The 13750-nt window shown below is 44.9% G+C and overlaps 1 protein-coding gene across 1 annotated transcript; it reads left to right on the top strand.

Moving 5' to 3' along the window:
• Positions 1 to 621: 621 nt before the first annotated feature.
• LOC139159681 (major histocompatibility complex class I-related gene protein-like) lies at positions 622 to 8739 on the top strand. The gene is made up of 6 exons (XM_070737007.1): positions 622 to 774; positions 3038 to 3274; positions 4826 to 5101; positions 5486 to 5773; positions 6357 to 6428; positions 7649 to 8739. The coding sequence occupies exons 1-6, from the start codon at positions 630 to 632 to the stop codon at positions 7687 to 7689; spliced, it is 1059 nt and encodes a 352-aa protein (XP_070593108.1). The 5' UTR covers positions 622 to 629; the 3' UTR covers positions 7690 to 8739.
• The last annotated feature ends 5011 nt before the right edge of the window (positions 8740 to 13750 follow it).

Below are 13750 nucleotides of genomic sequence, written 5' to 3'. Positions count from 1 at the left end.
TTCCACAAGCAGGACATCCAGAGTCCCTTCCCATCCTTTAGATGTTAGGGAAGCCCCCTGGGGTGGGGTCTTCTGGCATACAAACATTTAAATCATCAGATATGGAGAACCTTCTCTCACCTTCTATCCTCCTTAGTAATGGGGGGCTGTGGAAGCACTCCAGGAACTGCCTGTAAGTCAGGGGAGGCCTTAGGGGCTCTGCCATAATTGGAAAGATAGTGACCTCGATGAGGGAGGGGAGATCAAGGTGAACAGTGGAGGAAGTGGAGGGTCAGGCTTAGCTCCCTAGTCTGCCTTGCTGAGAAGCACCGGCCCATAAATGATTGAGCCCCCACCCTCTCTGACAGCATTGACCCCCCTCCTCCCTTCCTCCTGCATTACCTCTGACCTGGGGCAAGCCATTCCTCCTGGGGAATGAGAAAGAACTAAGGTTGGCCTATGTTCAGCAGGTGCGGCTCAGCTTTGCAGAGAGTAATTGAGCAAACAGAACAGACTTGGCAGGTCTGTTCTAATCCAGAGTCAACTTTTCTGGGTTGGTGGCTGGAGACAGAGGAGGGAGGAGAGAAGCAAAAGGGAGCGTTCTTTTCTTTCTTCTATTGTTCTTCTGTGGACTTTGGAACACAGTGGGAATGCTCCTCTCATCTGGAACACTTGTTAATACTCAGTTGCCTTTAGTTGCAGGTGCTGATGGTCGGAGGATGATGGTGTTGCAGCTGCCGCCCCTCTTGCTCCTGTGGGCTGTACTGGAGAACTTGGTGCCAGTGGGCCGATGTGGTAAGTTTCTGGAAGGATTTGCGACTTGGTGGGAAGAAGCTGAAAAGCAGGAGGTGAGGGAGGAGAGAAAGTGTGTCTTGCCTGTATATTTCCCCCACATTCACAAACACACACACACACACACACACACACACACACACACACACACACACTCTGTTGCAAGTTCCTTTCCCAGCAGGAAACTTCTCCCTTCCTTGCTCCTTCGCTCAGCCTCATTTAACAACTTCTTGTATTAAGTTGGTAATACATTCCCATTTATAGTTGAACAAGGAAGTAACAATGAATGGTGAGCCTTCAATGTCTCCCCAGAGTCTCCTTTGATTATATGCGCTTCATCTAGTAGCATTTTTATTTTCTCTTATCGACTTATGAAGGAGGGACATATGCATAGCACAAGGAAGGTTTTAATAATTGTGTCTGATTTTGTTTTCGCTGATTAGAAGAACAGAACAGAAAAGAATGACATAGTTTGAAGGGTTCTTGGAGGACTTCTAGTCCAGCCCACTGTAACAGTCCAGAAAAATGGTTGTCTGATTGTCCAATCACTTCTTAAAAACTACCAGTGTTGCAGCATTCACAACTTCTGAAGGTTTTTGTTTCCACTGATCAATTGTTCTAACTATCAGGTGCTTAAGAGCGGTGATTTTCAACCTTTTTTGAGCTGCGGCACATTTCTCACATTTACAAAATCCTGGGGCACATTGAGCCGGGGGGGGGGGGGAACACTAAAAAAAGTTTGGACAAAAAAACTCTCTCTCTTCCACCCTGTCGCTCTATTTCTCTCTCCCTCCCTCTTTCTCTTCCTTTCTTCCTCTTTCTTTATCTCTCTCTCCATCCCTCTTTCTTTCTCTCTTCCTTCCCTCCTCTCTTTTTTGCTCTCTTTCTCTCTCCCTCCTTCTATGTCTTTCTCTCTCCCTCCTTCCCCCCACTCTCTCTCTCTCTCTCTCTTTCTCTCTCTCTCTTTCTCGTACATCATGCCAGCAACAGCGGCATCGGGCAGTAGCCGGGGATGGTGGCAGAGTGGTCGACTGAGAGCGGGAGCCCTGATGGTGGCAGCTGGACGTGTTGCCAGATGCTGTACATGCTGGCACTTCACTGGACATGGGCATGGTGCCAGCCCCACAGCACCAGCATGTACAGTGTCCAGCAACATCCCCAGCTGCTGCCATCGGTGTCTCCGCCCTGGAGCTCCCACTCGCAGCCGCCACCTCCCGGCTACTGCCCAGTGTACTGCTGTTCCCAGCGCCCTCCCACCAGGCCCCAAAGCTCACCTGCAGCGAAGAAGGAAGGCGCGAAAAAGAAGGCACAAAGAAGGAAGCTCAGCTTCCAGTCTCAGAAGCTGAGCTTCATGGCACACCTGACCATGTCTCACGGCACACTAGTATGCCACGGCACACTCGTTGAAAAACACTGCTTTAGAGAATAGGTTGACTTCCTCTTCTTGGTGGCAGCCGCAAAGATATTAGAAGACTGCTATCATATCTTCCCAGTCCTTCTTTTTATCAAACTATCATATAAGAGTAAAAAGTTATTCTACTGACCAAAAGGAGGGGAAGTCAATGCTTTTCTTTTTCTTTTCCCTTACACTTTCCGCTCTTCCATTTTTCCTCCCTTGTTTTCCCATTACTTTCCCTTCTCTTTATACCTCTGTATTTATATTTTGACAAACTAAGACAAATACTAATGGGAAAAAAGGGAGAAGGGACAATAACTTTTGGTGTTTAATTTGTCATCCATTCTGCCCAAGGAGTGAAAGTTAAAAGAGACATGTTTAGGTTTTGCCCAATTCCAATACAGTACCTTGGGCTTGAAGAAGTGAAAGTCAAAAGAAAATGTTTAGAGTCCATGTTGACTCCTCCTCCTCCCCACCGCCCAGCACGCAAAAGGTAATAATAAAAGTCAACACGGTCATAAAATTCTGCACTGTGACTAATTGCTGGGTGTGGTGCAGGATACGGAAGTTCCCATATTCCAGTGAAGCTCCAAGCAGCTCCTGTCCTCCAGGTAATGGCATGTAGAGTGCAATGGGGTCAGGCCCAGAAGCACCTGTGTGAACCCAGAGTGTCCCCTCACCTGATGTGGCCATGTCCAAAGTCAACCAAAAGATGCCAGGGTCTCCTTTAGCTCCTTTCATCACTGGAATCCTCCCAAGTAAAACAGAAAATTGGTCTTTGTTGGAGAGTGGCTTTTCACAATAACATTAAGGAAGAGCTGGAGCTGCAGACTCCCCTCAATTCTCTCCTCCATCTTCTTCCTCTCCCAGACTCCTCCAGGCACTCCCTGTGCTATTCCTACCTGAAGATGACAGAACCCAGCCAGGGGCTGCCCCAGTTCCTGTCCGTGGTCCACCTGGATGACCATCCCATTGCTCGATATGACATTCTCAATGGGAAGACGGTTCCTCTTGTGCCCTGGATGGAGGTGGAGGAGATGAAGGCACCTGAGAGGATGTTCAGAGCTGACCTGGAGCAATTATCAGAACTCAACCACCGGACTGAAGGTGAGCAGAGGCAGAATTGCCTTCAGGTCCTGAATTCTCCCTCAAATCTCTCTTTCCCAGATCTTAACACTTTGGTTATTGGGGAAAGAGGTAAGCAGGGAAATAATAGAATGTGAGAGGTTGGGAAGTTGGGAGGGGTGTTGAGATGAGCTCCACCCCAGAAAAGGACAATATCGTTTCTGCCTTTAACCCCCAATATCTGTAAGGAGCCTGAGAATGAGAGATCCTTTCCCGCAAAGGAAAGAAAGAAACCCCTTCCCCTCCCCAGGATCCTCTCTCTCAGGATCTTCCAGCCCAGAGGTCCGCAACATTTTAAACAATCAATGAGCCATAAAGGTTCTAATTGGAAGCCCTCCACCTTCAATTCTGGAGACAATCGGAAGTCTGGTGTCCCCCACACACCAAAGAGTCTCCTCTTAGCTGGGCATCCTTTTTCGTCTACCAATCCTAACCAAAAGCCCTATCAATTGTGGAGCTGACCGGAAAACCTGCCCTTGCCATAGTCTCCTCCTAGCGTGCCCTTCCCACCGCCTCCCCCAACCAGCACTTCCTCTCAAAATTGTGGTGCCGCAGCAGAGGATGAAAGAGCCACATGGAGCTCCAGGGCCGTAAGTTGCTGACCCCTGTTCTAGCCCCACCTTAAGAAGACTAAGTGCCAGCCCAGATCACAGGAAAGACCTCCCACCATTGGAAGAAAGAGAGGATTGCATTGGCAGTTCTGTGTTACCAAAAACTTCAGAAGAGAAGGATTTTAGGGGTAGTGATTTCTGACAGTCTCAAAATGGGTGAGCAGTGTGGTCGGGCAGTAGGAAAAGCAAGTATGATGCTTGCCTGCATAGCTATAGGTATAACAAGCAGGAAGAGGGTGATTGTGATCCCGCTATATAGAGTGCTGGTGAGACCACATTTGGAATACTGTACTGTGTTCAGTTCTGGAGACCTCACCTACAAAAAGATATTGACAAAATTGAACAGGTCCAAAGACGGGCTACAAGAATGGTGGAAGGTCTTAAGCATAAAATGTATCAGGAAAGACTTAATGAACTCAATCTGTATAGTCTGGAGGACAGAAGGAAAAGGGGGGACATGATCGAAACATTTAAATATACTGTATTAAACGGTTAAATAAGGTCCAGGAGGGAAGTGTTTTTAATAGGAAAGTGAACACAAGAACAAGGGGACACAATCTGAAGTTAGTTGGGGGAAAGATCAAAAGCAACATGAGAAAATATTATTTGACTGAAAGAGTAGTAGATCCTTGGAACAAACTTCCAGCAGACGTGGTTGGTAAATCCACAGTAACTGAATTTAAACATGCCTGGGATAAACATATATCCATTGTAAGATAAAATACAGGAAATAGTATAAGGGCAGACTAGATGGACCATGAGGTCTTTTTCTGCCGCCAGTCTTCTATGTTTCTAAGATGCAAGATCTGTTTTCCCTCCCCTGCTGGGATGAAGGGGAAGAAAATACTTGAATCATTTGGGGGGGGGGTGTCTCTGGGGAGAGGAACTCTAGACAATTCTACCCCTTCTTTCTGCATTTCAGGTCTTCACACCTGGCAAGTGGATTTGGGCTGTGAGCTCAGAGAAGGCGGGAGCAAAATAGGTTTTTTGCACTTTGGCTATGATGGGATGGATTTCATCAGCTTTGATAAGGAGACCCTCAGATGGGTGGCTGCTCATCCCCAGGCTGAGAAGGTAAAGGAGACATGGGAGGATGATCCAAGGCAATCTCAAAGAAATAAATTCTTCCTGGAGGAGACCTGCATTGAGTGGCTGCAAAAATACCTGTCCTACCAGAAGTTGGCTCTGAAGAAGACAGGTGAGTGGCCGAATGGCCTCTGATTGTAAGGTTTTTTTTCCCTAGGTATCCTCATTTTCCTGTCCTTTAGTTTTCTGTTCCACACAACCAAGCATGCATAGCAGACTCTGCTAGTGACCATAATTAGGTAGGAAGCTGGTTCTGAAGGATATTTCATAGATTATGCTCAGAACTTTCTGCTATGGTGGTTGAGAGGTTTTAAAGAAGTAGGCACATAATCCATCAAGGCCAACTTTACCCCAAAAATGAATCTAAAGAGTTCCATGTCCCAGAGGAGGAGAGGAGGAGAGGGAAAGGGTGGCCAAAGGAGGTCTTCCCACTAATTAAATTGCCTTGACAGAAACTCTAGAAATCCCAGGAACTCAGGTGTTGCTTCTCCTACAGAGCCTCCAGTGGGGAAGGTGACTGGCAAAGTGGTGGATGACAACCTGCAGGTCCTCATGTGCCAGGCCTTTGGCGTCTACCCCAAGGAGATCCAGGCCACCTGGATGAGAGTTGGTGAAGACTGCAAGTATGAGACCCTCCCTAGGAAATTGGCCCCCAACTCAGACGGGACCTATTTTGTCCAGCTCAGCATTGAGATCGACCCTAAGGAGAGGGATCATTTTCGGTGTCATCTGGAGCACGAAGGTTTGCAGGAACCCCTGGTCTTGGCTTTCAAGGAGGAAGCAGGTGAGAGGATATGACATGTCAACTCTTGGTGAGATGTGTGGCACACAGAGAGACAGAGAGATAGAAGCTAGGAGAGATATAAAACACTGTTTTGCTTTCTGGTAGAATTATCTGCACCAGGTCATTCAAAGCCCTTTTCAGCAGGGGAGGGTGGGTTTTTGTCAGTCCAACAAGACAAGAACCAATGTCAACCCCTTCAGGACTATTCTTTTGCAAAACTACAATACTCTGACTATTGCAATCTACCCAATTATTCTTCCCTCCATTTATGTCCAGGTAAACAAGGGAGTGATTTGAGAGACACATTTATTTAATCTGATTTCTTGGCCAAGGCTGAAGCACCATTTATCTGACTGCTGCCTTAGTTATAGTTCTTCCTTCTGCCCTTCAAGGCCATTTGCTCTTCCTTCTTCAGTCTCAGAGGAGAGAGGAGGAGAAGGGAGGGGAGGGAGGCTTCCTTCAGGTGGCGGCACTTCCTGGAGGCCAGTTCAGGTTGGGAAATGCTTCCATTGCTTATATCTCCATGTCAGGGAACTCAGCATCTGTCTAATTGGAACCATGTTTCTCTCTCTTAATTTTTTAGATACAATATCATTTATTTTTATTGGGATTGGGATTATGATCACCTGCGCACTTGTGATTCTATTCCTGATCCGTAAGTGGAATACTTCTTTTGATCCCTCATTGTGTGACTTTCTGTGTTGATGGATCTGCTGTGATGGGAGAGAACCTCCCTGACATTTGCAGCCAGGATCTGCATAAGGCCCTTGCCCACAATTCTCATTTTGAATGAGAATTAAAAAGGAAGAAGAAACTATGCAGCCATTTTCCCATTTCTTGTACATCTCAGAATGTTCAACCTTGCTGTTGTTGGGATGGAGCCCCTTTGGCCTTCATGGACTTTCTTCAGAGGAGCAAATATAAAATACCAGGGGTTCAGGTATCAAAGAAAACAAGTGTCAGAAAAGCCATAATCTTGCCCTGAAGATGATCCCCGTGCCTTCTCACCTGGCAAGAGGGAAGCTCTGATGGAAGGTTGGGGTCTTGGAGGGAGGAGACTATGTTCTCTGGCTCTGGTTGCAATCCCACTTGAGAACAGGCAGCAACAGAGAAGAAGGTCAAGCGATGGAAGGAGTCACTGCTTGCTTGACTCAGAGCAAGAGATGTGATTTGTGAGAAGTGCTTCCTCAATTCACCAAGGGTGGCTCAACATATCCAAGTCATTTTCTCAGCTTTGACTTGCTTGCAATTGGACTTGCTTGCTTGTAAGTCTCTGGTGCAAGTGCCAAACCAGTCAGACCTTGCTTAGCTTTTCAAGATCAGTCAAGATTGCTGGCACTTAGATCTTGCTGGGTTGGGACTGAGATTGTGGAACGTAATTGATAATGACCAAGATCCTATCAAGATAGGTTGGGATTGGGGATTTGGGGGTATAAATCAAAACACTCATGGGATCTGTTTTGTATCAATGACAGAATTCCCAGAGGTGTAGCATCATTGAATAAAAGTCAATGGTGGTTTAGTAGAAACCTCTATTGGGAACAGCCCTGCTAGCCTGCTTTGAATGGCTTCACTGATGGTGGAGAAACAGGACTGTGGTGTCTGATAGGAGCTCTAATGGGAAGGTGGACAGTTTCAACTTGATCATTTCTCAATAACTCCCAGGAATGTCTCTTCCAGTTCCCCATCTCTAAACAGCCAACAATTTTGCCTTTCATCCATAATAAACAAATCAAGATGCTGAGTTATAATCCAGGAAGTTTAACTTCCTGAGTTATAATCCAGGAAGTTTAGGTTTTTACTTGAAATCCATCTCAGACAGGAGTTGCTGCCTCAGAAATAAACTAGCTCTCTTCTCTCTTTATCATATGTTAGACCACGGGCTGAAGTACATGAAAATCTCCACCAGACAATGACAATTTGCTTTGATCACCGTCCTTCAGAAACACTTTGTCCACTACTTCTGGCACTGAAGATGAAAATCACTCAGCTGTGACTTCCGTTGGTGACGTGGTGGTGACAGCAGTAAAAGGACAATCCTCCATCCTTTGAGGCTGTTTTTTCTTTCACTTTAAAAACCTTTTTGAGCATAAACTTTTTGTAGGACTGTGTGGGCAAAGAGTAGACAACCCAGACAATAGCGGCCTACATGTGCAAAGGGTACCCCTACTATTTGAAACAAAACTGCCCATTCCTGCTCTCAGACGTATTGCAGGCTCAAAGCCACAGCACGCCCTGTAAGGATAAGGATCATAACAAACTGCATCCAAAGAGGAAATTAATCTTTTCTCAGAACAGAGCATTGACAAGAGAGAGAACTGACCAGAAGATTGGAAAAACTGAGGGCTCAGAAAGAAAGACTAATAAATGGATTAAGAACTTTTTTTACAGGGAGGTTTGGGAGGTTGGAATGTTTCAGTAAATAGAACTGGAAGAAGTTCATAAATCATGGAACTGTTTTGCAAAGGGTGGGAGAAATATCTTTATCAGTATTAAACTGAGGGGGGGCAATCTTTGCATATCTGTTCATTTCCTTTTATGCACATTTTTTGTTTAGTTTTGTTAAAGCCCTACATGGCATCGGACCAGAGTACCTCCGGAACCGCCTGCTACCGCACGAATCCCAGCGACCGATAAGGTCCCACAGAGTTGGCCTTCTCCGGGTCCCATCGACCAAACAATGTTGTCTGGCGGGCCCCATGGGAAGAGCCTTCTCTGTGGCGGCCCCGGCCCTCTGGAATCAACTCCCCCCGGAGATTAGAACTGCTCCCAACCTCCTTGTCTTCCGTAAACTACTTACGACCCACTTATACCGCCAGGTATGGGGGATTTGAGACACCTTTCCCCCAGGCTTATTATAATTAATGTTTGTTATGTATGTGCTGTTTGGTTTTTAATTATGATAGGGTTTTTAGGGTTTTTTTAAATATTAGATTTATGCCAGTATAATATTGTTTTTATCGTTGTTGTGAGCTGCCCCAAGTCTTTGGACAGGGACAGCATACAAATCTAATAAATTATTATTATTATTATTATTATTATTATTATTATTATTATTATTATTATTATTATTATTATTATTATTATTACTATTTTCCGCTTTTTGATTTTGTATTTAACTTACAAATAAAAAAAAAGTTAGAAAAATCCAAATACATCAATGAATCTTTCACTGGCACCAAAGGGACTCAATACTTCTGTTGTTTTAAGAAAGAAAAGGGGGAATTTCCCTTTTGCCCTCCCATGTTCCCTTTAGAAAAAAAAAGAGTGTGCATCAATAATATTTTTTCTTCCCACAAGTTGGAAAGAGATCTGATCCTATCTCCAGGTTTTCTCCTCTTCCTGGAGCTGTGTCTTCAAGCAATCTCCAACCAAGCCCAGTTTGGTTTAGATTCCCGGCCCAGGCCATGCCTGTCAGCTACTGCTGTATGGCCTGGGGCCTGGGCGCATCCTCAAAGGGTAAAGTTCAAGCTTATTTCTCTGCTCAGCCTACCTCCCAGGGTTGTCATGTGGACAAATGGGATGAAATGCTTTTTTGTAAGGAGATCCAGAAGAAATGGTGTTGGTGTTGGAGTGTGTTCTGTGATTGAGTGTTTAGGGGAAAACCCTGGCCTCTAGAAAGATTCTGTGTCCCATTAGGGAACACAGAACTGCTCCAAAAAGGGTTTTGGAAAGAAACCGCCCCTCTTACACTTGGAGGACTCCCGTGATTTTTTCCCAAGGGCCAGTGGATCATTTGAGATCTCCTCCCTTCCACACTTGCTGGTTTGCACACTTGCCATTTCTCCTGGGTGCTTGCAGGAAAGTAAGGACACAAGCCTTTCTGGGCACCTGGGAGCAGCCACAAGAACAACCCTGGCTGGCAGTCAAAGCATCTGAGGATCTTCCAGTCTAATATCTCTTTTCCAGTTTCTCTTTCTCAAATCTCAGATCTGCATGATAAATAAATGCTTGATAGTTGCTTCTCTCTTTCTCCCTACCTCTTTCTCCCTCTCCCCTTTATTAGACACCGGCCTTACCACAGCATGAAAACAATGGCTATTTTGTTGAATACACCCATGCAATGTATATGCACATAGACACAAATATTTTGTTTATTTATTTATTTATTTATTCATTTGTCCAATACACAAGTACATAGGAAGAAAATAGACATGTGATAATATAAAAAGGGTGAAAGTGAACTTAGAGGAGAGGATATATGAAAGGAAGAGAATATATAAGATAGGTGAAAGAAAGGAAAGACAATTGGACAGGGGACGAAAAGCACACCAGTGCACTTATGTACGCCCCTTACTGACCTCTTAGGAACCTGGAGAGGTCAATCGTGGAGAGTCTAAGGGAGAAGTGTTGGGGGTTAGGGGGTTGACACAATTGAGTCTGGTAATGAGTTCCATGCTTCGATAACTCGATTGTTGAAATCATATTTTTTACAGTCAAGTTTGGCGCAGTTCGTATTGAGTTTGAATTTGTTGCATGCTCTTGTGTTGTTGCGGTTGAAGCTGAAGTAGTCATTGACTGGTAGGACATTGCAGCATATGATCTTGTGGGCAATGCTCAGATCATGTTTTAGACGCCATAGTTCTAGGCTTTCTAGGCTTAGGATTGTTAGTCTATTTTCGTAGGATATTCTGTTTCGAGTGGAGGAGTGAAGGGCTCTTCTGGTGAAATATCTTTGGACATTTTCAAGGGTGTTGATGTCTGAGATGTGGTATGGGCTCTTTCTCTCTGACTCTCATCCCCCCCCAAATGTTTCTTCATAGCCTATGTATATTAGAGTTATAAACACTATCTGTAATTTAATTTCAGGAGAAGTAGCTATGTAGCAGATCTCGTGGTGAATGCGGGCAAGACTGAGCTCACAACGCTCCTTCCCTGTAAACTTCGAGGGGAGCCTCTCCCCACTCTGATGAGAGATTCTGGCTTTGGGGCAATAAACAGAAAGGAGAAACTGGATTCAGAAGGGAGGCATTCAAGGAAAAGACGAGTAAAAGTTAAAAACAGAAGGCCTTAAGGGAAGAAGGCAAAGGAGAAGGTGGGAGGGGAGGAGAGGAAAGGATCTCCGATGGTGGCACAGTGGTTAGATTCCAGTAATGCAGGCTACTTCCCCTGACTGCCGGCTGATTGCAATTTGGCAGATCAGATCTCAAGGTTGACTTCCATCCTTCCGAGGTGGGTAAAATGAGGACCCAGATTGTTGGGGGCAATAGGCTGACTCTGTAAAACCATTCAGAGAGTGCTGTAAAAGCACTGGGAAGCTGTATATAAGTCTAAGTGCTATTGCTATCGAATAACAAGGAAAAACGACTTACTCGGAGGCTCCCGTGGAAAGACATTATCCGCTAAGGGGAGTTGAAAATAAATCCCTTTGTCCAATACTGTCTTAATTGTCCGTACAACCGTTCCCTGTAAGCTGCGCGCATGCGCGTGTGCCCCAAAATACCACCTGTGCGCCCTTTTCCACGGATGCGTGCTCCCCATCCCCCTGCCAGCCCGCAGGGGGGTGCGGGGCGGGGAAGTGCAGGCAGTAGGAGGAAAGGGAGCCGTGGCCGCCCCTGCCCCCCACCCGCCCAATCCGCCCCCTCTCCTCCTCCGCTGCCTCCTACCTTGGCTTGGGGCATAACTTCTCTCTCTTTCTCTCTCCCCCTCTTGCGGCGATGGCGGCTGCGGCTTCAGCTTCTCCTCGGGATGAAAGCGCTCCCAGCCAGGGGGCTGCGAGAGAGGGCTTTCTCTGTGGGCTTCAGGAATGCCCGTCCCGCCCCTATCGCAGCCCCTTCACTGGGAACGCTTTCGTCCCGGACTTCCAGCAAGGGGGCTGCAGTAGAGGCAGGGCAGGCGTTCCCGAAGCGCTTGGAGAAAGCGCTCTCGCAGCCCCCTCGCTGACAGAGAGAGAGGAGGAGAGAGAAAGTAACTGAGAAAGAGAGAGAGAGAGAGAAAGGGGGGGGAGAGATAGCAAGAGAGAGAAGAGAAAGAAAGCAAGAGAGATAGAAAAGAGTGTGTGAGAGAGAAAGCAATAGAAAGAGAGAAAGAAAATGAGAGAGAGAGAGAGAGAGTGAGCAAGAGGGGGAGAGGGATAGAAAGAGAGGGAGAGAGAAAGTGAGAAAAAGAGAGAGAGAGCAAGAGGGGGAGAGAGAAAGAGAGAGAAATGATTCTTGATTTAAAGCATATGGTAAAAAGCACCCAAATAATAACAGAGGAAAAAAACCCCAGCCGTTTGTGTGTGTATGTGTGTTTGAACTCTTGAACCATTTCCAATAGCTCACCTGTTATTGGAAATGGTTCAAGAGTTCACACACACACACACACACAAGGGGGGAGGAGACAGGGATGGAAAAAGAGGAGAAGATAGTAATAAAATAGATTTTGGTTTTGTTTTATTATTAATTTCTTTTTAAAAAAAGAATATTTGTTTGTTTGTTTGTTTGTTTATTTACTTACTTACTTACTTACTTACTTACTTACTTACTTACTTACTTACTTACTTACTTACTTATTTATTTATTTACACTTCTATGCTGCCCAGTCCCAAAGGGACTGTCGCTCAGACACTATACTTTTCTGCCCACACCGAAAAAAAATTAGAGGGAACATTGGTCCAGATACGTGAGAGAAAGTGAGAAATAAAACTGCACCTGAAGGCTACAATCACTTTCTGCAAAAAAGTCCTCAGGGGGCGAGGGGGAGGGTGGGAGGGGATTATGTCCACCGCCCCGAGTCTTCGGAGAGGGGCGGCATGCAAATCTAATGAATGAATGAATGAATGAATGAATGAATGAATGAATGAATGAATGAATAAAATCTCTCGAACGAACCTCGGAAGACGAATGAGCAAGGAGAGCAACGCTGTGGCTGCGTTCACATCACACGTTTCACATGCTAAACCTGGCTGGTGGTAACCTAAAGGCTTATTCTTTTTGCAAAACTATCAATTTCGCTCTGTCTGGAAATTATTCTGCACAAGAGCCCAACCCTTTGGATGCTCTCCAAGACGGCTGGCTGTTCCAAGCAGCGGAAAAGAAATGAATAAATGTTGATACCCTCTGTTTACCTCCAGAGGGCGCCATGGTCTGCCTTGCTGAGAAGCACCTGCCCACAAAAGATTGAGGCCCTTTCTTTGAAGGCGCTAGTCCCCAAGGAACGAGCCCCACCCAAAAATTGCAGGAATAGCCAACACTGCAGAAGGTAGGTGCAAAATACAGAAGGATCATGACAAACTTGAACAATGGGCGCTATCTAAGAAAATGAAATTCAATGGTGAAAAAAGTAGGCAAAAAAACTCCAAAATGCACACGTACAGTATATGTGGTACCTTGCTCAATAGTAATTTTTTATTTTTATTTTTATACATACGCAAACATTTACAGTGGCAAACAAACTAACAAAGAAAGAAATAAACCATAAAACATAAATTTGGGGAAACTTACATTCCCTGCTCATTTAGAATTTTCAATTGAGAATTTTCCATTTTTTCCCTTATTTTTTTTTATTAATGTACTGCTTTGCATTTTTACATTTTTAAGATATTTATATTTGAGTTTTATTTATTAATTTTTTAGATTATCTTTCTATGTATTTATTTTTGTTTTGTCCTTTCTTTTCTCTAGCCAATTATAAAATTTTTCCCATATCATATAATATTCTCAGTGTTCTTTCCCTTCTAACTTTTTTGACAGCATGTCTATCTCTGCACAATCCATCACTTTTTAAATTATCATCCCTTCTTCTGGCATTCTATTGGATTTTCACTGTTGAGCATAAACTATCCTTGCCGCTGTCAAAATGTGAATAATCAAATATCGTACTCATCTCCAAACAAACTGGTAATTTGTACAAGTCCCTTATCAGTTCTGTGATACTTAGCTTGCAACTGTGAGGCCATTCACAGTCCTTCTTCTTTCACAAAGTGAAACACACTTTGCTCTGGTTTAGTTTCAAAGCGGGGAAAAATCAGCACACAAAAGGTCCAAGTCAGTAAAA

The sequence above is a fragment of the Erythrolamprus reginae genome, chromosome 2 (assembly GCF_031021105.1).
Source record: "Erythrolamprus reginae isolate rEryReg1 chromosome 2, rEryReg1.hap1, whole genome shotgun sequence".
NCBI classification, from domain to species: Eukaryota; Metazoa; Chordata; class Lepidosauria; order Squamata; family Dipsadidae; genus Erythrolamprus; species Erythrolamprus reginae.
Note: the sequence above shows the minus strand (reverse complement) of the source record. Positions and strands in the feature narration are given on the sequence as shown.

Coding starts and splice junctions, on each gene's coding strand:
- LOC139159681 (XM_070737007.1), top strand. CDS start 630: ATGCTCCTCTCATCTGGAACACTTGTTAATACTCAGTTGCCTTTAGTT. Junction 5,774..6,356: donor GGCTTTCAAGGAGGAAGCAG/GTGAGAGGATAT, acceptor TTAATTTTTTAG/ATACAATATCATTTATTTTT. Junction 6,429..7,648: donor TGTGATTCTATTCCTGATCC/GTAAGTGGAATA, acceptor ATCATATGTTAG/ACCACGGGCTGAAGTACATG.